General features: G+C 58.9%; 1 protein-coding gene and 2 long non-coding RNA genes across 11 annotated transcripts in view; 2 read left to right on the forward strand and 1 right to left on the reverse strand.

Annotated features, from left to right (window-relative positions):
• Positions 1 to 7,483, forward strand: part of TOM1 (target of myb1 membrane trafficking protein) — a 36,753-nt gene extending 29,270 nt beyond the window's left edge. For 2 of the 3 annotated variants that reach the window (XM_078076521.1, XM_078076522.1), the window contains 3 exons: positions 1,256 to 1,331; positions 5,356 to 5,415; positions 6,585 to 7,483. In XM_078076521.1, coding sequence (XP_077932647.1) covers positions 1,256 to 1,331; positions 5,356 to 5,415; positions 6,585 to 6,833 — 385 coding nt within the window. In that variant the 3' untranslated portion in view covers positions 6,834 to 7,483. Of the gene's footprint in view, positions 1 to 1,255; positions 1,332 to 5,355; positions 5,416 to 6,461; positions 6,502 to 6,584 lie in introns of all 3 variants that reach the window. The other variant, XM_036100211.2, reaches the window with a different exon arrangement.
• Positions 7,484 to 13,155: 5,672 nt separating this feature from the next.
• On the forward strand, positions 13,156 to 17,785 carry LOC118540862 (uncharacterized). Of its 2 annotated transcripts, XR_004919850.2 has the most exons (4): positions 13,156 to 13,450; positions 14,073 to 14,322; positions 14,737 to 14,971; positions 17,237 to 17,785. It is a non-coding gene; the product is annotated as an uncharacterized LOC118540862 (long non-coding RNA). The 2 variants fall into 2 exon arrangements; XR_004919849.2 differs by having other exon boundaries at positions 13,167 to 14,322.
• A 959-nt stretch (positions 17,786 to 18,744) lies between these two features.
• LOC118540857 (uncharacterized) lies at positions 18,745 to 24,958 on the reverse strand. 6 transcript variants are annotated; one of them, XR_004919844.2, is made up of 5 exons: positions 24,817 to 24,958; positions 23,878 to 23,969; positions 22,689 to 22,772; positions 21,809 to 21,962; positions 19,598 to 21,552 (listed from the first exon to the last, which is right to left on the reverse strand). It is a non-coding gene; the product is annotated as an uncharacterized LOC118540857 (long non-coding RNA). The 6 variants fall into 6 exon arrangements; XR_004919838.2 differs by lacking the exon at positions 23,878 to 23,969 and adding an exon at positions 24,590 to 24,677 and having other exon boundaries at positions 24,782 to 24,958; XR_013449338.1 differs by lacking the exons at positions 21,809 to 21,962; positions 23,878 to 23,969 and adding an exon at positions 18,745 to 19,131 and having other exon boundaries at positions 20,365 to 21,552; positions 24,782 to 24,958.
• Positions 24,959 to 25,483: the final 525 nt, after the last annotated feature.

The following is a 25,483-nucleotide window of genomic DNA, read 5'->3' on the forward strand; positions in this document are numbered from 1 at the left end:
CCTCAGGGACTTGTCGAGTCATTTCTTGTGATCACTCGCCACCCTTAACTTTCCCCCAGAGGTCCCTGTTGCTCTACTCGGATCTGATCCCTCTGCACCAGAGCTGGGGTTCTGTCCTTTCCTGGAGACAGTGTTTTCAGGGAGGTGCTTTCAGCAGCCCAGACCAGCCCCTTGCCTCAGCTTCTCAAGACTGGCCCCACACAGGCTTGTCCGGGGAAGCAGTTGGCTTGGTATTCTTAGCCCTTTGCTCAGGACCCAGGACTGAGTTCTGGGCAGCCAGGATTTACAGCCAAAGGAAGCTCTGGATTAAGGGATCCCCTCAGCAGTTGCCCCTGGCTCCCCAGTGGTCATTCTGGTCATTTGAATGACCTTTGGCCTCCCCACCTTGCCCTGTCTTTGGGAACTGTCAGTGGGCCTCCGAGGGCCCAGGGATGCCCTCTGCACACCACATCCAGGTCAGATCTGAGAGGCTGGCCTGGCTCGGTGAGGTTGCTCAGCCCTGCCCACTGACCAGAGGCAGCCTGGGCTATGAGCTGCATCTTTAGTCTGAGCAGTCTGCACTCCCAAGCTCCGGTGCTCAGGGACCAGCAGCTCACGGTTGCCATGGAGTTTGGGGCACTGTGAGGCCACTGTGTGGGTGGAAGCTAATGAGTCCAGTGGGATTTGCAGCCAGGAGGGTGGCCCGCCCACCGGGCCCCAGCGGGCAGCACACGGGCCGTGCCAGAGAGCCCCTGGCACTTGGCCTGGCCCACCAGCCTGGCTGAGGCTCGCTGTTATGCCATCGCTCCTTTCGGAAGCAGGGCCCTGGGTGGGGCAGAGAAGAGCATACCCGGCGCCTGCTCTCCAGAGCCCGCGGTCTCATGGGGAGACCGTGCTGTGCTAACCGCTATCCTGGAGGGGCGTGCCAGGCACTGTGGACGCATGCGTGGTGGCTGGCAACTCTGCAGAGGGTGCTCAGGGCTGGACCTCGGGGATGAGAGGCAGGAAGGCTGTTTCAGGCTATAGGAACAGTGTGTGCAAAGGCTCGGAGGCAAGGAGAGCATGAGATGCTGGGGGGAGGGCACGTCCTGCACGCCCTCCCTGGGGACTGGCTTCCCCCACAGCAGAAGACAGCCCACAGGGAGGGGAGTGCCCTAGCGTCGAGTTCCTCTTTGCTTTGTCCTGCTTCGGAGTCCCTCCCTTAGGCCCCAGCTGGATCCCGCCATACCTGGAACAGCAAGGGCAGTGTTCATGGTGGCGGTGGCCTCTGTTTCAGGGTGAAATACGAAGCCCCCCAAGCAGCAGATAGTCTGGCGGGAGCCCTGGATGCCCGACAGCAGAACACCGGAGCGGTAAGCAGAGGGTCCTGCGGCCACTTTTTCCAGAAGGGAAGCCAAGGAATGCTTACCCACCGGTGTCCCCCCCCCCCCCCCGCCCCGTGTGCTGGGCCCTTTGCCGCTTATGTGGTAATTGCCATCACACAGCGGAGGCAACGCTCCGAGAGGTTAAGTCATCTGCCCAAGTTCACCCAGCGAGGAAGGGTTGGAGCAAGGACTCGGATGCACCTGGGTCTGGGCCGGGAAGCTGGACTCCCACAGCCTGGGTTCCCGTCCCAGCGCCATGGCTTGCTGGCTGTGTGTCCTGAGGCACGCGGCTAACCTGTACGGTGGCTTACAGAAGGACGTGTGACAGGGAGTGTGTAAGGTGCTTGGCAGAGTTTGAGCTCCGTCGACACTCTGCCTCACCGCTTCTCTAGAGCCCCGCTATTGGCAGGAGTGTGGACAGAGAGGACCAGAGGACAGACCCTAAAACTGCAGGGAGGCATCCAGGGCTCGAAGTACTTGGCCACGTACAGAGTGAGAGCCACGTGCCCGGCACTGAGCGTGCTCTCTGGGTGGCCCCTCCCCCTTGGCAAGAACTCCAAGTCCGGTTCTCGTCCCTTTGAATTTGTCTCTGGATGCCTTTGGGGCAGCGAGAGTTCCTGTTCCAGTAAGTGGACAGAGTGGCTCCTTGGGAGGCGGCTAGAAACGGCAGGGCCCAGGAATCGGAGAGGCAGGGGTGAAGGGTTGGCAGAGGAGAGGCCTGGGGACAGCACAGGTTTCTGAGGCCAGGGTGGGACTAGGTGACGGGAGACAGAGCCTGAGAGGCAGCAGGGACCAGAGGGCCTCCGGCAGCCAGGAGCACTGTGTGAGGTGGAGGCCATGGTCAGTCTTGAGCAGAGGGAAGGTTTATCTGTCCATTTTAGAAGGATCCAGTGTGGGAGGCTGGGAGAGCAGCTAGGAGGCGGAAGCTGCCCAGTATGCCAGTGGGTGGGGCATCCCAGAGACTCACCAAAGGCGTCCCCAGCATCTCAGGAGGCCTTCCCAAGTGAGAGCAGAGCAAGATGTGGTACTCTGTGGGGGCAGGAGCAGCTAGAACGTGACACGTCCCCCGAGCGTGCTGCGTGGCTGGCTCCAAGCAGAGCGCATTCACACCCGTGTCTCAGAGCCTCCGTGATTTTCCTTTGTAAGCGGTCATCTGTCCAGCCTGTGCCCTGTGCCAGACCCTCTACGTATCCCCCTTTCTGAGTCCTCACACAAACCCTTAGGGTGTGTTGTTATCCCCTTTGACAGGTGAGAAAACTGAGATTCAGAGACAGGCCAGGGGAGGCAGCAGGTGTAACATTTTTAGCGTGGTACCTGGCACGTAGGGAGGCGTTTGATCTTCCCAGCCCTGCTGGGTGGTTACCCCCACCTACGGATGGGAAAACCGAGGCTTAGCATGGCGAGGTCCTTTGCCAAGATCTCACAGCCGTTGGTCTTTCTGGCTCCATGGCTGGAGCTGGTAGTAAGAGGCCCAGATGGCTTGCAGAGTTCTAAGGAACAGGGGGGAACACTCCAGAAAATCTGGCGCCCGGAATCCAGATGAATCCAAACACTCTGGAAGCCTGTTAGAAGCTCTTCCCTCTCGGGCCACCTGGCCTCTCATGCGCAGAGGCTAACTCCATAGCCAACCCCTTCCAGTTGCAGATGAAGGAGCTGCTGCCCAGGACAGGTGTCACTGGCCCAGGGGCGTACAGCGACTCGGGCACACGTGTCGGGGGCATGACAAGAACTAGAGCCCAGATCTCCTAGCTCCAACATGGCCTCACAGCCCCAAAGAGGTCACGTACACACAGCTCCACTTGCACAAGAGCAGAAGCTGCTAAATGATTGCTTATTCCTCTCTGATCCCTCGAGAGATTTAAGCGGCTTCCATTAGATCAGGGTATGATGTTCTTAAAACTGTTCCTACACACCTGCTCCCGACGTGGGTACGTCTGGCTGGGTGCTGGTAAGGCTTTCTCCCACCAAGCTGTCAGGCTGTGATTCCAAGCAGCCAGGTGCAGAGTGGCGTCCAGTTCCAGCTCTGGGGGCAGCCAGGGTTTGCCCCCGGGCTCCACAAGTCGCGGGGGTGTTGGACAGCGAGTGCCCGGCTCCGGGCCGGTCTGTCCAGGATCAGGGAGGCAGGACTCTAGCCTGTCTCTGCACCAGTCATCTCTGGGGTCCTCGAGAATCCCGGTTGCCCATCGATACACATGAGGGGACTGGGTAAGCCCGTGTTCTAATCCTGGGACACCCATCAGCATCGCCGCAGAGCCACCAGACCCACCAGACGGGCTGACAGCTGCCTACTCCGCCCTTCTGGGCTTGCACAGGCCCGCCCCCAGGATCGTTCTGGAAAGGGAGGAGAAGCTTTGCCCAGCGTATTCAGGACCCTGGGGTCCCAGGGCCGTTGTGGTTCATCCCACAGTGAGACACCCTCTGCTGCTTCCTGTCCCCCCCCCCAACTGCCACCACAGCCCCAGCACCTGCAGAGGTGTGCGTACGCACGTGCACGCCCACACCCAGACACATGCGCGCACGGCCTCCTAAGGCAGTGATCGGCCTGCCGACCTGAGAGGGGCATCCGTGGTGGAGAAGGCTGCCAGCACACCAGCGGCCCTGACCCTGCCCTTCCCACCACCCTCGGCGTGACCTTTCCTTACTCAGATGGGAGGCAGCAGTGAGAAGAGCCTCAGTGCCTGGATGAGGAGACAAGGCATGGTGAGGAGAGGCCAGGCCGGCCAGCCCAGAGAGCGGAGGCTGCCACTGGCAGGGGTCCCACCTAGTGGTGCCATCGGCGGGGGCAGGACCGTGAGACGCAGAGAAGAACAAGGGATGCTGTGGGTGCCCCCCCACCCAGCATCAGCACTGTCCCACCCCCTCTGCTCCTGCTTCCACGGCCCCTCGGTGCCCACTTCTGGCTCCTGCCTCGGAAGCCAGGCCCAGGTGGCCCATCTGGCAGCCGGGAGGTGACTGGGGCTCGCCGGTTCTGGGCTGAGTGGCAGCAGAGAGCTGAGGGGGAGAGGGGGTAGTGTGGGCGGCCCAGAGCACACGCCGCCGCCGCCGCTGCTAGGAAGGGGGCTTCTGCTCCACTCCGGGCTCTCCTCGGATGCCGGGGACAGAGCCCGCCTGGCTGGGGAAAGACTGTCAGTCTCCCTCTCTTGCCTGAAGGAGGTGAATAGTAACTAGGGCTTCTCGAGCACCCCCTCTGTGCGAGCCCTTTTCTCCATCCCCTCCTTTCATCCCCGCAGCAGCCTGGCCAGTAGGTTCCGCGTCACGGACCAAGCCAGACTGCGATCTCTGACTCTGTCCCCAAAACCCCCTCCCCACTGGGTTCTCCCAGTGTAGACGGAAGCCCCCCGCCGCTGTGTGGGAGCCTCTGTGGCAGAGCCCGTGTGTCGGCGCACAAAGCGAAAGGCCCCGCGAGTAGCCACAGCGCCTGAGCGCACCAGCCTGGCCTGGTCTGGTCATCTGGGCACATCCCTGTGCTCTGGTGCCTCTCCGCCCCTTCACACGGGAGCTCTGAGTCTGCAGAGGGGCTGCGGGGACAGAGGCTGGCTGCCCCAGCCCCGCAGCTGTTCCTACCCCACCCCTGATGGCCGGCCCCTCCCCGGGCTTCAGATACTCTTCCATCAGATGCTCCTGAGCAGCCGTGCTTAGGCCCGGCCCTGATGCCCGGCACCTCCTCAGCGCCCTTGGCATGAGGCAACAGGGGGGGTCCGTTCTTTCCTCATGTCCGTGCTCCAGCTGTTAGGAGCCCCCTCCCCGCGCCCTGCCTAGCCTAGTGGCCCTGTAGCCCCCTTGCCCACAGCCCAGCCCAGTGGGGGAGGGAGCTGGCAGGAGCCATGGTAGAGGGGCTACGAGGATCTTGACCTCCCCAGAAGGGTGTGTGGCATGTGTGGCCCCATTTCATGGGGGGGGGGGGGTGACAGCTGTAAGCCGGCCAGCCAGTGGGCTCCAAGCTGCTGAGGCCTTCCATGTTGGCGCCCAGTGCTCTGCCCCTCACTGCCTCACCCTCTGCCCTTCCTTCCAGATCCCTGTCACCCAGGCCTGCCTCATGGAGGACATCGAGCAGTGGCTGTCCACAGACGTGGTAAGCTGGGGCCCGCCCAACCCAGGAACAGAGGCTCAGGCGCATTCCTCACCCAGCTGACCGCGGGCTCCCGTTCGTCTCACGAGGAAGTAACTGTCACAGGGCAGGGCGAACAGCTGGTGGGGAGGGGAGCATCAGTGTGGGACACCTCCCACCACCCTCTGGTGGGCACTCCCTTCGGAGGAGGGCCTGGGCCCTGCACGCCTCACAGCTGCTGGAGCGGACCCTTTCTGAGCGTGCCACCACTGTGGGTCCCCGGGAGTCTCGGCCGGCTGGAGGGAAGGCAGGCCAGGCTGAGGGTAACCGTGAGCACGCCGCGCCCTGCGCCTGCGCCAGCCCGGGGAGCCCTCCAGCACCTGTCCGAGAGAAACCACCGGCAGCCCCATCTTACAGATCAGGAGGCTGATGAGCAGCCATGAGGGGTGCTGAGCCCGGGAGGAAGCAGGGGCCCAGGCTGTCTGCAGAGCCCTGCGGCCCCCAGGGATCAGAAGGGGTGACCAGCCTCAGCCCTCCCGTCCAGGGCTCCTTCCCCCGCATCTGCCGCCTCACATTTGGGCAGCAAAGACCAAGGGCCTGAGCGCTCCCAGGCCCAGAGGCTGCCTTCTGCCGGCGGCCAAGACCGTGTTTCTGCCTGAGGTCAGGCAAGGGTCCGTGTCGGGTGGTGACACAAGGCACCCCCACCCCCAACTTTAGCCTGCGTGGTCTCCGTTTCTGGGTCCCTTCCCACCACAAGGCGAAGTCTGTCCACCCTCTACACACTGGAAGGAAAGGAACTGGTGTTTATTGAGGACCCATGCACCCCACACACTGGGCTTGGCGTTCTGTGTAATATTCCATTTTAGCTTCCCGACAACCAATTTTGCCATGCAGGAAACTGAGGCACAGAGCAGTCAGGCAAAACCTAAGGCTGCAGCTCAGGAAGGGGTGGGCTGAGGTTCAGGTTCTGGGCCCAGCCAGAGCCTGAGCCTGGCCCACTGGGGTTCAGCAGCCTGTGCCTGCCTCGCAGGACCACCCTGGCTAACCTCTGCCTCCTTCTGCATTCTCAGGGGAATGACGCAGAGGAGCCCAAGGGCGTCACCAGCGAAGGTAGAAGGCCCCGGCCCCCTGCCCCTCCGCCCCCCACCCCGGGGCCGCAGAACCCACCCTCAGCCCCTCTCTTGTTCCTCTAGAATTTGACAAGTTCCTGGAAGAACGGGCCAAAGCAGCCGATCGGTTGCCCAACCTCTCCAGCCCCTCAGCCGAGGGGCCCCCGGGGCCCCCTCGTGGCACTGCCCCTCGAAAGAAGACCCAAGAGAAAGATGAGGACAAGCTGTTTGCCTTATGAGCGTGGGGCCTGGCGCCTGCAGCTCAAGCCCCTGCTGCTCCTGCACCTCTTGGCCGGGGCTTCTTTCCCTCCTTTGGTGTTAAGGCTGCTTTGAGGATGGCTTGTTATCCCCGTCTCTCCTCCTCGAGTATGGGCTGACCCAGCTGTGGCTGGGCCACGCTGCCTGGGCTGTGGAGAGGCAGCTGGATGAACTGGGGTAACGGGTCAGTTCCACGTTGGAATCTCGGCCGACTCCTGCCTCCTTCCCTACCCCGACCGACCACTACTTTGCTGAGAAGCGGGAGGTCCTGTGACAGGCTGACTGCTTGGTCTCCCTGGTGTGACTCCTTGCCCTGGGTGATCCCCTCCCTGGACCCATCCCCAGAGGGGCCCACACTGTCAGCCGAGGCTTCGGCTGGGGGCTGGGGACAGCAGAACCTTCTGTCACGGGCCCTGGGCCATTCCCTGGCACCTGCCTCGTGGAGCCCAAGGGCTCTGGCTAGCTGTTGAGGGGGCTGCCAAGCTGCACGCTGTCCAGGTACGAAGCTGCATATGGTGGGGGTGAGACCTCCCCAGGCCGCAAAGGGGAGGCATCTGGGGCTGCCTGGAGCACCTGTGACCCCCACGACCTCCACTGCCTTTTCCTGCAACCTTCCTGTGTTCTCCCGGGCAGGGCTCCACCGGGCACTGGGCCCACCCACCTGTTGATCGTTCCTCGTACTGGGAGAGGTGCCTTTTGTATCCCCAATTAAAGGTAGAAAAGCACCCTGCTAGTGACACTGTTCATCTCCAGCTGGGAAGTGGCTTACGGGGACTGCTTTGGGCTGGGCTGGGGGCCGTCCAGGAGACGGGCACCTGCAGATGGTATAGGACGAGCAGCAGGACGGGGCATCCAGCAACACCTGTCACCAGGTACGGGCAGGTCAGCCACGATTTGCCCTGCCAGGAGGCCGCACTGCTCTCTGAATGGCATCCCTCCATCCCAAGGGCACCTCCACCCTGCCGTGCCCCCTCAGGCCAGCTCCTGCCTGGCAACAAGAGGCACATGGGAGCAGGTGTAGACAGTGCGGGCACCCACATGGCCTCATGGAGTTGTCACGAAACGCCGGGGGAAGTAAAGTTAGCATCTCATCTTACAGATGCTGAGTCTGTGACTCAGTGGGTCACGTGAGCTGCCCCGGCCCAGAGAACACGGCATAGATGCAGTCGTTGATCATGTGCTGGGCGTTTCCTCGTGCGTCGGTACCTTGTCACCATTTTCCAGATGGCAGCACTGAGGCTCAGTTTGGGTGACTTGGCGCACAGCTCGGGGAGCTGAGCCACAGGCCAGGCGTAGGGTGTCCGTTCTTATTCAGTCATGCAACATGGCAGCTTGAGAGCTCCAGGTCTTGGGGAACCACCTTTCCCAGTCTGGAATCTCCACGCCAGGCTCCCGGAGAGTCAGTGCTTAAGGCGTGTGCTGGACCCTCATGGCCTAGCCCTCTGGTGGAGCAATTGACCTGCCTGAAAGGTCAGCCTGTGGGAGAGAGCACAAGTCAGAATGCCTGGGTCCAGGGGGGCCTGGGGTGTGGCCCGGGTCTGTCTCTGAGCAGCCATGGGCTCCCATCTGTGACAGGCAGGCAGCACCTATGATGTGAGGGGTGGCCTGGAGCTGAGCAAGCAGGAGACCGGGCCCTGCCAGCCCTCCAGGTGGAGGTGGGGCGAGGAACTCCAGGGACAGCCCTAGGCCTGTCCATACCCTGAGCAGGGGAGGCGGGGGTCTCCTTGTCTGGGCCAGGCTTCAGAGCTTGCAGAGAAGCCAAGCTGGAGGCGGGTGGCAGCCACACCCTACATCTGATCTCTTTTTCCAACCTAAACCACCTCTTTCTGGGGACGAGGGGGGAGCAGCTATGCCACTGCCCCGGGCAGCCAGCCATCAGCCTGGTCGGATGGCTTCGGTGAGCTAGAGGCCCCCTGGGCCTTCCCCCTCCACTCATACCAGGCTCGGCTGGTCCAGACTCGAGCTGCTCTCCTGTCTCCTGCACATCTGAGCTGCGCGTGAGCTCCGGCAACGGGAAGGCTCTGGTTTTAAACAAGGTGTTAAGCGGCTCCTGGACACGGGCTAGTCCTCGGGCACGTGACCCCCAGGCCAAGGTGTGGAGCCCTGCCAGCCCTGGCTAGGCTGCTCTGACTCACAGCTGGGAGGAAGCCAGAGTGGCTTGGCTTGGCCACTTCTGCTCCCTGCTTCCCCTCGGGCATCAGCACCCCCTCCATCCTAGCCTGCCCCAGCACTCAGAGGGGACCAGGTGTTGGCGACTTTGGCCTCCTCCGAATGGCCCTGGATGGCTTTATGTCGCTAGCCCCGCTGCCCCCTTGGGTCCGCGCTCGCGCCAGCACATGGCCTCCAGAGGCCCCCTCCTTGCTGGCGGCCAGCAACAACACGGCAGGCCACCGGCGTCAGGCACTGAGCTGAGCTGTGTGCTTGATTCCACGTGCGGGGAGCAGTTCACCTTCAGCGGCATACGAACCTTCTCCGGCTGGCCCCTCCATGGCTGAGGTCGGCGGCAGCTGCGGGTCAGACAAGAGTACTATGGCAACCATAGAGGACCACTCCCCTGCTCCTGGCTTGGCTGGACCGCTGACGGCCACACACACTTACACAGACGCATGCCCGCTCACGTGGCAGGGCACGGGGGACACACGATCCTGGTGCTGCTCGCAGACCTCTCCCCAGGCCTGACCTCCCTCCCTCTCCCCTGCAGCTCCCCCAGCCCTCCGCACCTCATTCAGCGGAGCCTGGGCCTTTCCACAGTCACGACAGCCCTGTGTGGTCGATGGTTTTGATCGCTGCTTACCCGTGGGGAAACTGAGGCTCAGGGAAGCAAGGACTTGCCTAGTCACCCACTAAGTAATGGAAGAGTCCTCTGCACTGCTGCTTTTCCTCCCTTTCCGACTCACCCCCCAGTGCCTGCCTCCTCCCTCATCTGTCCCCCAGGTGAGTGACAGCACCGTTTCAGGGGTCCCCTGTGGGGAATGGTGATTTTATGGGGATCCAAGCCCCGAAGCCCAGGGGACCTTCTGTGGCTGGCTCCAGGGGCTCGTGGCCCAGTTAATGGCTAGAGCGGCCAAGTTGTTGGTTCTTTCCTGTGTGTGGGATCCCCCGAGCGCCGGCTGCACACCGGGCGTGGTTCTAAGCGCTGGGAGCACGAGGTGACCGGCCTGGTGCCAGGCCGGTGGGTCACTCGGCAGGGAAGGGGGCAACAAAGACAAATACAAAAGCACCACGTGCTGCTCTGGATGCAGGAAGGAGACTGATGCGGTGACGGGGCTGGGAGGCCAGGGATGGCCTGAGGCTGGACAGGTGAGCCGGGGCAGGTGGCAGGGCCCGGCAGGAAGGTCTCCGGGCTCCCCCTGCAGGGGGCAGCACTGGGGGACCCCCCCCAAGGGCAGCCTCCCCCCAAGAGCCCGCTGCTGCCGCAGCAGGCTGTGTCTGAGGCCCAGGCCCAGGCTCCAGGCTGTCACTCGGCAGCGGCCGGAAGTCGCGCGGCCCCCCAGGAAAGAGGACCAGCGGCCGGCGGGGGCCACGGGGGCGGTGGGACAGGATTAATGAGGCACCAGCCGCTCCTGCTGGGCCCAGCTGCCTCGGAAGGTGGCACCAGGCCAGGGACGCGGGGAAGTTGAATGGAGCCCAGCCCGCTGGCAGGGGAAGGGGCTCCCAGGAGGCGGCCCCCGGGGGCTGTGGGAAGCTCGCCCCAGAGCTGCCGGCAGAGCCTCCACCCGCCGCGCTCCCTCCCGGCTTCCCGGAGCCTCCAGAACCCCGCCCTGGGCTTCGACACTGACCTCCCTACCTGTCCCTCAGCCCAGTGTCAGCATCCAGCCTCGCCAACCGTCCTCACCGCAGATCCAGGCCTGGCCGCTCCAGAGCTCTGTGACCTTAGGCAAATTAGTAGCCTCTCTGTGCCTCCGTTGCCTCGCTTGTAAAACGGACTGTGGCCTTTGCTCTTTCGGGGGCTGTGGTAAGGATTCACTGAGACGACAAGTAGCCCAGCCCCTGTCAAAGTACCCCCTACGTACTGCCACGGGGGTACCCCTTCCTTCCGGAACAGCCTCTGCTCCCGACACCCTGCCAGGGGCACTGGCCCTCGGACTCCCGGGTCATTCCAGGGACCTCAGCTCTCCCGGGTGCTCGCTGCCTCCAGGACAAGCCCAGTTCCTGCGACAGTGCCTTTGTGCCACTCACAGGCCTGGGCTGCCGCCCCAGGTGGCCGTGCGTGCTCAGCGGACGGTGGGTGGTTTGCAGAGCCCACCCCCCCGCCCCCCGCCTGTGACAGGGGCTCAGGGCAGTGTCCCAGGGTGACCACGAGATGGCAGCAGCGCCGCACGCACCGGGCCTGCAGCAGCAAGTGGGGACGGGGTCCACCACCGCCCAGGCGGCCCTCCTTCATCCCGGTGTTGACCCCGAGAGGGGCGAGGTGGCTGCCAGTTCCAGCACTGCCCCCTCCCTGCCCTCAGCGCCACCACACAAGGGTCCTTGTCCCCGAATCCAAACCACACAAACTCCCTTGCCCTCTGCCTCCGGCCCCAGGACACTGTCTCTGACTGGTGCGGGGCTGGGAGCTCCAGTGGGAAGGATCCTCTGTGGGTCTGGACAAGGGACCTCAGCCCTTTCATTCCGTCCGACTCACAGGGTTATGGGAAGGATTGGATGAGACAAATGGGGGGGGCAGCCAATAGCCCTGTCCTCTCTGAGCCCACAGAAGCTGCTGGTGCCTCCTGCAAAGCACGGGGCGCTCTGGCCCCGCGCTTCCCACTGGACGGGGTGTGCAGATCAGGTGGTGCGTGCCCGGTTCTGCCTGTGCGTGCAGAAACGCACGCGTTCACACCGGCCTCTCCGATTATAATCCAGCCACGCGGGATTCCTCCCGGCCTTCCCTTCCCTGTCTGTTGCTTCCTTCAACAGAGCGGAACCTGGCCCCCCACCCCCGCTGCCCCCACTGCCCTGCCCCGCAGGTGTCCTCCTCACCCTGCTTGGACCCCCCAGAGCCCCTGCTCAGACCCCTCCTCACCCTGTGCAGGCCCCAGCACCCCACTCCGAGCTGCGGCAGCCCACCCCGCACCCCGCCTGCCTTGCTGGGCCCATCCCCATCTACTGGCTTCCAACCCACTGTTGGGTCAGGAGCAGAAGGAGAACGACGAGGACGTTTGCTTCTAAGAAGGATGGTCCGAGTAAGCCTCTCTGAAGTGACGTCCACGTCCCCACTGTCCCCACAAACCATCCGAACGTTTGTGCGGTTCTGGAATTTCCGCCCCCAAACTGCCTCTGCCTGCCTCCTGTGTCAGAAAGCCCCCCAAAGCCCTGCGTTGTCGGCGTGTTAAGTAGGGTCGTCCTCACAAAGGACCACAGGCTGAGGGGCTTCAACCACAGCAAAGGTGTGTGTGTCCGCCGTGGGGGCCGCTGCCTCCCTGCGATCCCGCGGTCCCCGTGTGTGCAGTGTCCTAATGTCCGGCCAGGTCGGGTCAGGGCCCACCCTCATGACTTCAGTTAACCGTAATCCCCTCTTTCAAGGCCCATCGCCAAATACAGTCACATTCTGAGGGCCTGGGGGCTAGGACTTCACAGATTAAATCAGGGGTGGGACACACTCAGCCCAGCAAGGTCAGATATACCGAGCCCTCCAGGCCCGGGCCGTTCTCCCAGGCCCACCTGCTCGGCACGGGGACACGGGCTCTGCAGAAGGGTGACCCTGCAGAACACCCACCACTCCCCTGTCCCCTCCCCTGGGACAGGAGTGGGGGTGGCTCGAAGGGCCATCCTTGGGCCAAACTGGCCTTGAGAGCCCAGGAAGGAGCCGTCAGTGGGGCCAAGGGCAGACCAGGGTTGGGAGAGTAGAGGAAAGGAAGTCACAGGTGCCCACATGGAGCCTGGGCTATGGGCTGTCCTGGTCCCCACGCCACCCAGTATATGTCTTAGAGCAGACCCAAGACCGTGAGTTTGCAGGGTTTGCTCCTGCCTACCCCAGGGCAGGACCCCACTTGGGGAAGCATCCTCTCCCCTCTCCTCTGACTCAGGGCTGTGGCCTCTCCCTGCCCCCGCCCTAGGCCACTCCACGCCCCACTCCTCTTTCCCCCACTGTCCAGTCTGGCTCCATGCTCACGCGGCACCTCTGGATTTGGCTGACACCGGGAAGAAGTCCACACCTACCCAGGCCACAAATCCCTGATAATAAGAGTCACAGCCGGCGGGGCCACTGTGATAGAGCCACGGACAGCGAAACAGAGGCCCAGGGAAGGGAGGGGCCTGCCTCGGCACCGCGCTGCCTCCCCACCCAGGGCAAGGTGGCTGGGGGCTACCTTGTTCCAGCCTGGCCTGGGGCTCCTGGGTCAGGCTGGGGAACCACCTGCCGGGCAGGTCAGCAGCAGGCGTGGGAGGCGGGGGTGGCTCTGAGTGACAAGGTCCCCAGGCAATCCCCCCTCGCTAGCATGCTGGGTGCCCACTGGGGAGCTTGGCCCGCTCTCTCGGAAGCAGGAGGGAAGTGAAACCCAAGCTGGGAACACGCTGGCACCCAACCCCTGGCCCCACCCCAAGCTAGCCCCCAGAAAGGGGAAGCAGCTGGTCTACTGAGGAGGAGGGCCAGGGGGCTGTTGACGCTCCCTGCCCTTGGGATGCACTTGAGGCGGTGGGACCCTGCCCTTGCCGCTCCTGAGGCTCCTGAGACGGAAAGAAAAGGACTCTTCATTTTAAAGAGGAGAAAAGTAAGGCTCGGGAGGGTCAGCCGACCAGAGCAAGGTCACACAGCTGGGGAGTGGACAGGCCTTGTTGAGTGCTCTTTTCTGGGGAGAAAGGGTCCTTGCGGGAGTAGGGGTGAGGTGCAGTTTATTCCGGGGCTGGGGCTGCTTGGGAGCCAGCAAAGGCACAATGTGTGTGAGCGTGTGTGTGTGTGTGTGTGTGTGTGTGTGTGTGCGCGCGCACGCTTGCACAGGCAAATGCAGGTGGGGTCCTAAGCTGGGGGGCGGGACTGCACCATGGAGTCTGGAGAAGCTTCCTGGCCACCTGCAGGGAGGGGAGACTAGAGTGCAGACCTCCCACCGACCCGCCTAGCAAGAAGGGGGGCTAAGGGCACTGGAAGTCGCTGTGCAGAAAACCTCCTTGGCAGCCCCCCCTGCACCAGATTCCTCCAGAATGTTACACCCCAGAGACCAACTGGCCCAGCGGGGTGTAGACTTCTCCACCAAGGACCCTGGATTTGGAAGTTTTCTTGTCCATTTTGGTTTGTTGTCTGTAAAACATTTTACAATGCGTGGAGGGATTAATATATTTTTCTTTTCCGGTATGCATCGTCATTGGACTCTGTGTCCTGCGTGGCTCGCCGGGCAGTTTCTCCTTCCAGCCAGAGCATTCCAGGCCGCCTTGTCCCTGGGAACTAGGGACGTTCGTCCAGCCCCACTGGGCCCACCCACCCAGAACCCCGACCCACACTGGCAGGAGCCGAGGACAGCTGGGCTCACCCTGGCCGGGGCACCACCATGGCTGCCACAGGCCTTGGCCTTACTCTTCATCGCACACCACCTGTCCGGACCACCCTGGCCTCTGCACTGGTCCCTCCACTCTGCAAACTTGGCTCTAGGTTGGGCGCCTTGACTCTCAGATGAGCTACTGGTTCTCTCCCCTTGGCCCCGCCCTCCCCGGCACTTGGGGATCTTGGCTTTTAGCCTCCCAACTTCCAGCAGGAAGCCCCTCTCCCTCCCTCACCCCCCAGTTATTGTCCCACCAGCCCTTCAGCCGTGGCCGTGGCCCTGGCCGTGGCTGACCAGCTGAGGGTCAAGAGCAGACAGCGTTGGGCTGTCTCCCGATGCTGCAACAGAGCTAGGGGGCCAGGAGGGGGTGGTCGAGCCCCCTAGGCTGAGCCAGCCAGAGCATTCCGTTCCAGCCCCACCTCCCTCCCTCGTTCATCCTGCCCTGCGGTCCATTCATCCAGCACAGACGCAGATGGAGCCATGCCTTCTTCCACTCCCCCACCCCCCCACCCCCGTCCATCCAGAGCCTGCATGGACACCGGCCACACAGAGGACATCAAGGGCCCGCCAGAGAGGGGTGTCACGCAGCAAGAACCAGGGTGGCCCCTGCTGATGAGAGGCCCCTCCGTCTCCCTCCTCCCTGCCACAGCCCACCAGACAAGAAAGGGACCCGGAGGAGGACAGAGCCAAGGGGGGCAAAGGAGCAGGCACTCGACCCCCCATGTCCCTCCAGCAAGGCCCCGAAGTACTGAGGGGCAGGTAGGTTGGGGGGGGGCGGGAGGGGATGTCAAACCAGAGGAGGATGAGCTTGGAAAGGGAATTTGTCAAGTTTGTGAGTGACGAGAAAGTTAGCAAAACTGCCTGAGGCGTCACAAAGGCTGTGGACGGGAGGCTGGGCCTGGATGAAGGCGGCGGTGGGAGAAAGTGAACCGCTGTCACCTTCAGGTTTGGGAACGATGACTCGGATGTGTAAGCGTGGGGATGGGAGGCTGGGGGGGCTGGAACCGCTTTGCCTGTGACAGGGAATCCCAGGTTTCCAAAACCACCTGCGAGAGGGGAGGAGGAGCCGAGGGTGCAGGGAAGACCCAGGGAGGGGAGGGAACAGGGTATCCCCAAAAGGTCCGGAAGAACAGACCTATCGCAGTTGCCATGTGAAAGTGTCTCTGTGACCTCAGGGTCTTTAGTAAATCCTCTGCTCACAAGTATTTGTCAAGAGTAGGATTGTGTAAATGGAGAAGGGGTGAAGTTTCACATTTGAGTCAGCACAGGACCGGCAGAATCACTGAGGAAGAAGCAGGAGCCGTGGGGGCAGGGGAAGTGGTGAAAACGTCAGCATCCAGGCTCTGAGAGATCTTCAGAGGGCTTCGGACTTGGACTTGGCGTGAAGCGAGGGGATTAAAGCATCAACCCTGCCCTCCCCACAACGCCTTCCTTACACGCAGCCAGAATAAATGCCAAAAGGCTAATCTGACCGGGTTTCACAAAACCCCCACACCAAACCCCAACACACACACACACCTAAAACCCTTCACTTGCTCTCAGGTTAGAGACCCACTTCCTAGCCTGGCCTCCCAGGCCCTGGGGTGGGGGTCAGGGGGTGTCTACGCCCTGCCACATTCCGGATCTCTGCACTCTACACACACAGGCTGGCTTTCACACCTCAGACGGTTCACACCCTGACCACAGGGCCCTTGCACGTGCTGTTCCCTCTAGAACTGCCCTACCGACCCCCAGTTAACTAACTCACCCTTCAGGACTCAGCTCAAGACAAGTCACTTCAAACCTCCTGACCATGTCATTCCTCCATCTGGGAATTCACCTCCATGACTGTGCTGGCAAAGAGGAATGGCATAAACCACAAGATAGCTTAGCGTCCACACCTTAGACCAATCCTGATTCATGCCCTGGCCCTGGGCCCACCTTCCCTGAGCATGTTTTCATCTGAATCCTGAACAACTTGGGAGTCTTGTCATCAAGGGGAAGGGGGGAGGCTGTGGAGTAGAAAACCAACATTATCCCTCAGATTACCATACACTACATACTCTCCTACTCCTTGCAGAAGTGGAGGGGGCTATTCGACGTTTCTGGAAGGCGAGGCATGGGCAGGAGCATGAATGAATTTGCCACGTCTGGGGGCTGGACCCAGACTGGCCTGACGAGACTGGGGGATGTGTGAGATATAACGGAGCCTCATTATTGGGCAGCTTGTTTGTAACGCAGATAAAGTGCAGGTCAAATCATGTCCCCTGGGACACAAAAAAAACCCCACTTGGCAAAACTTCTCACCTCAGCAACAGGTAAGGCTTTTTGTCTCACCCTCCAAGAGAAACCTGGTAAGGACAAGTTCACAGTCATAGACTGGTGGTGCCATTCTGCTAGTCAGGTCAGTCTTGGCTTGCATGCCTCCAGTGATGGGACACTCACCATCTCTTATGGGAACCCTTTTCACCAACGCCAACCCATCAATGAAGCCATAAACTCTAACTGACATACTGTTCAATGTGTACTTTGTCTCAGTTTGGGATGATGGAAAAAGTACAGGAGCCTGATGGTGGTGCTGGTCACACAATTGTATGAATGTCTTTAACGCCACTGAACTACATGCTTGAAAATGGTTAAAATGGTAAATTTTATGTTATGTGTATTTTACCACAATGAAAACAAAAAACAAAAAAAACCACCACCTCTGGGCTTCACAACCTACAAGCTGTGTGGCTTTGATTACTTAAGTAACCTTTTTAAAGGTCACTTAAAAAAAAAATCGAACTGGTGGTTAGGGCAAACAGACACACCCCACCCTCTTTGATCCTGATTTGCCTTCTTCAGTCTTGTTCCCCCAGCTCAGAAGGCCGGGCTCCAGTATTCCCAGCGTCCGTCCGGCCTTGTCCCCACAGGGGCTGCCGTCGCTGTGACCCTGCCCTGCTCTGTGCTAGGCTCGGAGGACTCAGCGAGGAGCAAGCCACAGCCCTTGTCTTCCCAGACACCCAAGGAATGAGCAGATTTTTCTTTCCTTTTCTTCTTTAGTCGAAGCAGGGCTCCAGTCTCCATGAAACCCAGACCAGCCACTGAACTCCCAAGGGACTGGACCATGATGACCTGTCCCTGAAGACCTCACTCGGCTGGAATGATGACAACAGCGCAGATGACACTGGTCCCCCGAACGCTCGGCACACACAGCATTGGCAGGATGAAGTCTGTGGCCCCCCCGGGGAAGGCCGGGTGACACAGGGCAGCTTGGTGACATGCCAAAAAACAGGAGGCAGGAATGACCATCTCCGAAATCCCCTCCGGGATCAGCCCCACCTGACCCCCCCCCAGGAATCACAGACCAATCAATCAGAGAAGCAGCCGGAGAGCTGGAGGGAACCCAAACCCCAGAGGCCTCAAACTGGCCGCCGGAGGCCGTTTCAAGTCCTGGAGTGGTTTTTTTTTTCTAATGGAGTTTGCCGTTTCAAGTCCTGGAGTGGTTTTTTTTCTAATGGGAGTTTATTGCCAGTGTTTGAAAACCAATGTGACATTTCTCATTTCTCTTTTTAAAAAAGAAAAAAGAAATAAAAGGGGATGTCTCACATGGCCGAGAGTTGGCTGGAGCTGAGTTCCAACTGCCCCTGACTTGGGGCATGTGGGCCCCAACTGGCTTCCCTCACTCACGCTGCCCATCGGGACCCTGGAGGCCTCCGATGCAGCCCTCCTGACAGAGGACCCGGAGGTGGCCCAGAGGGTGAGGGACTTTCCCCAGTAACTCATCGGGGACCAAAAAGGTCTGGACTCTTGGGGGGCCACCCAGCACCCACTCCAATCCTCCAGAGAACCTCTGAAGGAGCCCTGCCATGGGCGGCAAGGTGGGCTCACCCGTGTGGCTCGCTGGGAAACCTGAGGAGCCGGCCGGGCCAGGCAGGCTGGGGGGTCAGGAGGGACCCCGGTCAGCCACAGACCCGCTCCCCTCTGGGGGGGTCGGGGGAAGACACACAGTGAGCCACGGGCTTCATCCCTCGCCACCATCCTGTCTCCCCTGGTCTAATCCTGACCCCGCGTCTCTCCCTGTCCGCTCTGTGGGCCCTGGTTCTTCATCTGTAAAATGGGGGGGGTCCCGCTGCGGCGGGCAGAACCGAGGCCCCTCCCAGGTAGGTTTGGAAGCACCAGGCGGACTGTTGGGTGGCCAGGTCGGCAAGGTGAGAGGCATGGGGGGGGAGAGGAGCGGGGGGGGGGGGGCGAGGGGCGGGGCGGGGCTGGTGTGGCCGCAGAGAGAGGAGGGGGAGTTGAGGCAGCCCTCGGAAGGGAAGGGGGAAGCTGGGAAGGGAGCAGCGTGGTTGAGGGGCCGCAGGCGGGTGGGCTGGGTGATGCTGAGGTCATAAACAAGCCTCCCCCCTCTACTACTCCAATAACAAAGCGTTTCTTTTTTTTTCCCTCCCAGTTTTATTGAGATGTAATTGACCTAGAACTTTATACTAGTTTAAGGGGCGTGATGCGATGATTTCATATATGCATACCTTGCAAAATGATCACCACAAATGTAGTTAACGTTCATCACCTCACAGAGTTATCTTTTTTATTTCTTGTGTTGAGAATTTTTTTTAAAGATTTTATTTATTTTTCAGAGAGAGAGCAAGCACAAGCAGGGTGAGCGGCAGGCAGAGGGAGAGGGAGAAGCAGGCTTCCCGCTGAGCAGGGAGCCCGATGCAGGGCTCGATCCCAGGAGCCCGGGATCATGACCTGAGCCGAAGGCAGACGCTTAACGACTGAGCCACCCAGGCGCCCCTGTGATGAGAATTGTTAAGATCTGCTCTCTTAGCGACTTTCAAACATACAAGACGGGGTTGCTGACTGTAGTCGTGCTGGACACGACATCCCCAGGAAAGGGTGGTCTTCTGTGCACACGCGTGTCCATGGCGGGCTGGCAGGGAGAGGCACCTGGGGACCTAGGCAGGGGGAGAAGCCATCATCCAAATGGCCTGTTCCAAGCCAGAGGACAAGAGCCGTGCAGGGTCTCACACTGGCCACAGGATGCTCAGGCCTGAAATTTGACATGATTCCTCCTCCCCCAGGGGAGGCAGGAAGTGCAACCCCATCCTTCACCAGGGGTACATGGAGAATGACCCCCCTCCAGGGGCTCTGGGGAAAGAGGCTGCTCCTCAGACACCACTCACAGGGTCCACAGTGTGCAGCCCAGAGTCCTGTGCCCCGCGGAGAATCCTGGGACACTCAGGCTTCAGGCCACATCCTTCCTCCTAGCGGGGGCTCCCTCAAGTTCAAGCTATGGTCTGCCCACTCTTATCTGCCTCTACCTCGTTCCTGCTCACTTGCTTCAGGGAGTGGGGAAGCACGGAAGTGATAAGGCCAGGGCACTTTTATTTGTCAATAATTATAATTATAAAAACACATCCATGAGAATAATTACTTTTTATTGGGCAATTAATTACAAGCCAGGCACCACGCTAAGTATTTGACATGGATAATTTCATGTCCCACAAGCCTGGGAGGTAGGTACCATTATTATCCCCATTTCACAGATAAGAAAACCGAGGCCCAGAGATGTTAAAAGACTTATTCAGGTCACATGGCTTATTACAAATGAGATTCAAAGCTGTGTCCTACGTGTGTGTTTAACCACCAGGCTTTACAAGGAAGAACAGCAATGCTTATATCAATAGATTCTGTTTTCCTTTGTTTAATGAACACCCCCCACTTGACACAAAGGCGCTTTTCCTGTTCTACACAATCAGTCACAGGCTTGATAAAGGCAAATAAAAAATCTGGTACTGAAGGGCGCCTGGGTGGCTCAGTCCGTTAAGCGTCTGCCCTCCGGTGGGGTCATGATCTCAGGGTCCTGGGATTGAGCCCTGTTGTCATTTGGGCTCCCTGCTCAGCAGGGAGTCTGCTTCTCCCTCTCCCTGTGCCCCTCCCTACCCCGCTTGCTCTCTCTCTCTCTCTCTCTCTCAAATAAATGAATAAAATCTTTAAAAAAAAATAATCTGGTACTGAAATGCATCTAAACTCTGCCACCGGCTAGCTGGGTTTCAGTTTCCTTGGTTCTACCCGATGAGGAGACGCAACATGACCATATAGGACTCTGTCCAGGCATGTTCCACCAGAATCTCACCGTGAGGGAAAAAGACAAATCCAAAACATGGGACATTTTCAAGGCAACTAACCTGTCTCTTCCAAACAATTCTTCCAGAGTCAATGCCACGAGAGACCTAAGACATGACAGCAAAAAGGTGGGCATGAACCTTGACTAGATTCTGGGAGTCCTCCAAAGGACTGTTTTTGGGGGATCCCTGGGAAAGTGTGACAGTAAAGTAAAGGACGTTAAGGCGTCAGCCTTATGTCTTTACTGTGATGATAACAATGCGGATGTGTCCTTGCTCCTACAGGTGAAGTGTCAGGATGTCCACAACGTACTCTCAGATGGTTCTGGAAAAATAATAATAAAAGAGAAAAGGAGAGGGGCGCCTGGGTGGCTCAGTCGTTAAGCGTCTGCCTTCGGCTCAGGTCATGATCCCAGGGTCCTGGGATCGAGCCCCGCATCGGGCTCCCTGCTCAGCAGGAAGCCTGCTTCCCCCTCTCCCACTCCCCCTGCTTGTGTTCCCTCTCTCACTGTGTCTCTCTCTGTCAAATAAATAAAATCTTAAAAAAGAGAGAAAAGGAGAGAGACACACAAAAGCAGCCAGTTCCCGACAAGGTGTGATCCCAGGGAGGGGTGTACCGGCATGCAGTGTCCTGTTTGCATGAGCCTTTTAGTAGGTCTGGCATTTTTTCAAAATAAAAAGGGAGAGAGAAGAGGAGAGGAAGGAGAAGTTGAACAAGGCTGCTCTTTCAGGGGTCCTTCCGGTCTTGAGTCTCGGGCCCGGTGTCAGTGTGCCAGCCACGGGCCGTGACCCCGCGCCACAGACTGGGTGGCTCAGACGATCACAAGCTCATCTTCTCACACTTCTGAAGGCCGAAGGTCTAGATGTCAGCAGGTGTGGTTTCTTCCGAGGCCTCTGCCTGGCTTGCCAACAGCTTTCCTGGTGTGTCCTCACAGGTCCTCCCCCTGTGCATGCGCCCGGGTGTCTTTCTTCTAGAAGGACACCCGTTCGACCGGATCGGGGCCCATCCGAAGAGCATGGTTTTATCTTCATCCCCTCTGTAAAGGCTCATCTCCAAATACAATCACGTTGAAAGGTACTGGGGGTTAGGGCTTCCACAGGTGAATTTGGGGAGGGACACGGTTCTGCCTATAACAGACCCTCAGGCTCCCTGGAGCTTCACCCCAAATTCCACAGGGGCATAAAGAGGGCTTTTCAGGAAATCAGAGCACTGAGGCTGAGCTCCGGGCAGGAGGGGGCTGCTGCAGGCACCTGCCAGGAGAGAGACAGAGAGAGAGCGTTTCCTCCACCTTCGACGACCACCAACCTTCTCATCCACTCCTGCCACCTCTCCCCACCACACTCCTCCACCCCGCGCCACCCCACGCACACACACCACGGACACCCAACTGCCCAGTCAGCTGCTCAGGGGCAAAGTCATGCCAACCAACCTGTGATAGGGCTCCTCCCAGCCCTGGGTACAAGGTAAAAGGCCTCTTCCTGAAGCCCCAGTGCCTGTTCTTCCTACCTTAGGGGGTGAGTCCCAGACCCCTCGGTGCCTTCACTTGCAGCCAAACAGCACATCATCCCACAGAGTGCTGGGGTGGTCCTTCCTCCCGGCTGTCACTCAAACAAAAGCAAACTGCCCCCACTCTGAGCCCCAGTGGCAAAAATCGTATTTACTATAGAAACATGAGAAATAAAGTTACAAAAAGTAATCATTGGGCGCCTGGGTGGCTCAGTCGTTAAGCGTCTGCCTTCGGCTCAGGTCATGATCCCAGAGTCCTGGGATCGAGTCCCACATCGGGCTCCCTGCTCGGCGGGAAGCCTGCTTCTCCCTTTCCCACTCCCCCTGCTTGTGTTCCTGCTCTCGCTATCTCTCTCTCTGTCAAATAAATAAATAAAATCTTTAAAAAAAAAAAAAAAGTAATCATTTACTTTTACCCATAATTAGGCAAAAGACTCTAAAAGCGTTTTTGGGGGGAGGTGGTGCCTCGGCTCAGTCGGCTGAGCATCTGACTCTTGATTTCGGCTCAGGTCATGATCTCAGGGTCCTGGGATGAAGCCCTGCCTCAGGCTTCATGCTCAGTGGGGAGTCTGCTTCTCTCTCTCTCTCTCTCTCCCTCTGCCCCTCCCCCCCCACTCTTTGTCCCCCCTCAAATAAATAAAGAAATCTTTTTTAAGTCTTTTTTTCAAAGAGCTTATTTATAAGTAATCTCTACCCCTAACGTGGGGCTCAAACTCACAACCCCAAGATCAAGAGTCATATGCCCTGCTGTCTGAGCCAGCCAGGCGCACCAAGACTCCAAAAGCCTTAAAATTAGTTAGTTCTATGCTTGGCCCAGTTAGTAATTCTGCTCTTGGTTTTCCATCTAAACCCATAGTCAAAAATGCAGGAAACACTTCACCTGAAGATGTTCCTTTTGCTGTTCTTTACAACGATTTGTAACCCAGTGTGTGCTTCCATGGTACCCCCAAGTTCTTGGTGTTCCCTTTAATTAGGAAAAAGGAAAAGGAAAATTAAACGCCAAGGTCCCAGCCCCACCCACCCTCCAGGGAGCTCACTGTCCTGCAAGCGCCCCTTGTTCCCCTGGCCGGTTTCGGACCCCTCCTCCATCTCTTCTCTGGGGGCCTATTCCTTCATTCCCACAAAGAACCCCATCGGAGCCCTGGTGAATGGCAGATCTGACGGAGGGTTTGCAGTGAAGGACCACTGCCGGGCGCACCACCCAGGTAGCTACTAGGAGTCTAGAATCAGCCACCTCTGCTGGCAAGCCCACGGGCCATTTCTCACCCCTGGCAATTTCTTACTGCTCACTTTCTCATCCTAGACCCCAGCTTACCAGCAAGGATGCATTCTGACTTTCATGGGCCCAAGGCACCTTTGTCTTTGAGGACCCTCTCCTCCATTTAAAAAAATAAAAAACTAAATAACTAAAATTAAAAATTAAAATTAAAAATAGCATTTTAGGACTGAAGTAGTATACAGATGAATACACTCTCGACTGGATTCATTATTCTATATTTATTATTATTGTATTCTTTTGTTTTCTTCTGATTTTATTATTTTTTAAAAGATTTTATTTATTTATTTGAGAGAGAGGCGCGTGCACACAGGGGGAGAGGGAGACGGAGAGGGAGAGGCAGACTCCCTGCTGAGCAGGGAGCCCGACTTGGGGCTCGATCCCAGGACGCTGAGATCATGACCTGAGCGGAAACCAAGAGTCAGGTTTCTGACGCTGGGACTGACTGAACCGTCCAGGCCACCCCTGTTTTCTTCTGATTTTAAAAGAAATTAAAATTAAAACATTTCTGGGGCGCCTGGGTGGCTCAGTCGTTAAGCGTCTGCCTTCGGCTCAGGTCATGATCCCAGGGTCCTGGGATCGAGCCCCACATCGAGCCCCACATCGGGCTCTCTGCTCAGCGGGAAGCCTGCTTCTCCCTCTCCCACTCCCCCTGCTTGTGTTCCCTCTCTCGCTGTGTGTCTCTCTGTCAAATAAATAAATAAAATCTTTAAAAAAAAAAAAATTAAAACATTTCTGTGGCCCCCTTAAGTATGGTGAACCCTAGGTAAGCCTCAGGGAGAAGTCAGTTTACCTGCTTTCCAGCATCTGTTGAAGGCCCTGGTCTCAGAAGTCCCTCACAGCCCACCCTTCTTCCTCCTTTGTTTTTAACCTTTCCATCCAGATCTTGGGGAGCAGGGGAAAGCAAGCAACGTATGTTCAAAAATAAAAAAAAGACAATTCTCTGATATGAAAAACGCCCTTCCCCTAGTATGTGAAAGCCACTGAGACTGTTTTAAATACTCCTTATCTTTCTCCTTCAATAGGAAAAAAATAAATAGGAAGCAACCCAAAGGTTTAACAGTAGGCCCCAGGCACTAGGGCGGGATACTGTGCTGAATGAATGAATGTCTCCTGAATGGATTTTTGTGAGGCCTTTGAGATAATGCTTACAAGGGCCTTGTTATAATTTGGGAAAACAGTTGTGTTAATGAAGCAAAAGGAAGACAAAGGTATACCATAGACATTAGGATCACAATCATATAGAATTTGCATAGAAAAAAGAGAAAGAGCTGCTTCATAAGCTATGTTCCCCTTATCACTGTTCCTTGCACAGAATCATACTGTAGAATATACTCCTTTGTGGGCATGATAGAGTTGATTATTTTTTTAATCCTAAGAAATACACTAGAACGTTAGCAACGGTGGTCTGCAGGTTGGGGATCATAGACTTCAGTGCAATACAGTAGCCGGGCAGCGTCTTCTAACTAGGGGATAAAAATGGATTATTTAAAGTATAAACATACACCCACGGAATGCCTTCCAGGGAAGGGAGCTTCTCTCTGCGCCTCAGTTTGAAGATGGGGACACTGAGGCAGCCAAGCGTTGGCTGAGCTGGGCAGAAGGAAATGGTGGGATCACTCAATGGGGCCGAGGACCCTCCCAGGCCGCCGCAGCCGTCCCCACGCTGCCCACGACGCTGGGACGGGCCGAGTTACCTGCTCCAGGTCACCTGCTCAGGTAGCCCGCGTACCTGCCACTCCCGCGCTCCCCGAGGCCCGGCCCCGCGGGCGCTGGTGGCTGCTGAGCTCAGCGGGGGCTGGGGGCAGGGGTCGGGGCGCGGACGGCCTCCCGCTGAGGAACCCTCTCCCCCGCACCCCTGCCCCCTTTCCTGCTGAGTCACACCGGCAGGCTCGGCGCGGAGTCTCGATCTCAGATCTGTTGTCGCTGAGTCACGGTCCCGAGGTCTGTTTTCGCTGAGTCACGGTCCCGAGGTCTGTTTTCGCTGAGTCACGGTCCGAGGGCCGCTCTCGCTGAGTCACGGTTCAGATGCTCCGGCTCCCTCCCCTGGGGGGAAATCCGGGCCGCCGCGGCGGCGGAGGCGGCGACTCCCTGGGGCCCCCAGGTCCCGCAGGCGGCCGCGTCCCCGCAGAGCCGGCGTCCTTCCCTCCAACCCCGCCACCTGCTCCGCGGGTCCTCCCCGGCCTCCCCAGCCTCACGTTAGGGACCCCGACCTGCTCAGCGCCTCCGAGGGCCGGCTCTGCAGACCCGGCAGCCCAGCGAGGTGGGCGTGTGATCCCACCTAGAGGCGGGGATCTACTCAAAACAGGGGGTCCAGTGCAAAAAGCAGCCCCTTCCTATCTTCCCAGCCACAAGCTCGTTGTCCCCAGCACGCTAGGAAAGACACGAGTTGTGTCCTT

This window comes from Halichoerus grypus, chromosome 6, assembly GCF_964656455.1.
Source record: "Halichoerus grypus chromosome 6, mHalGry1.hap1.1, whole genome shotgun sequence".
Lineage (NCBI taxonomy): Eukaryota > Metazoa > Chordata > Mammalia > Carnivora > Phocidae > Halichoerus > Halichoerus grypus.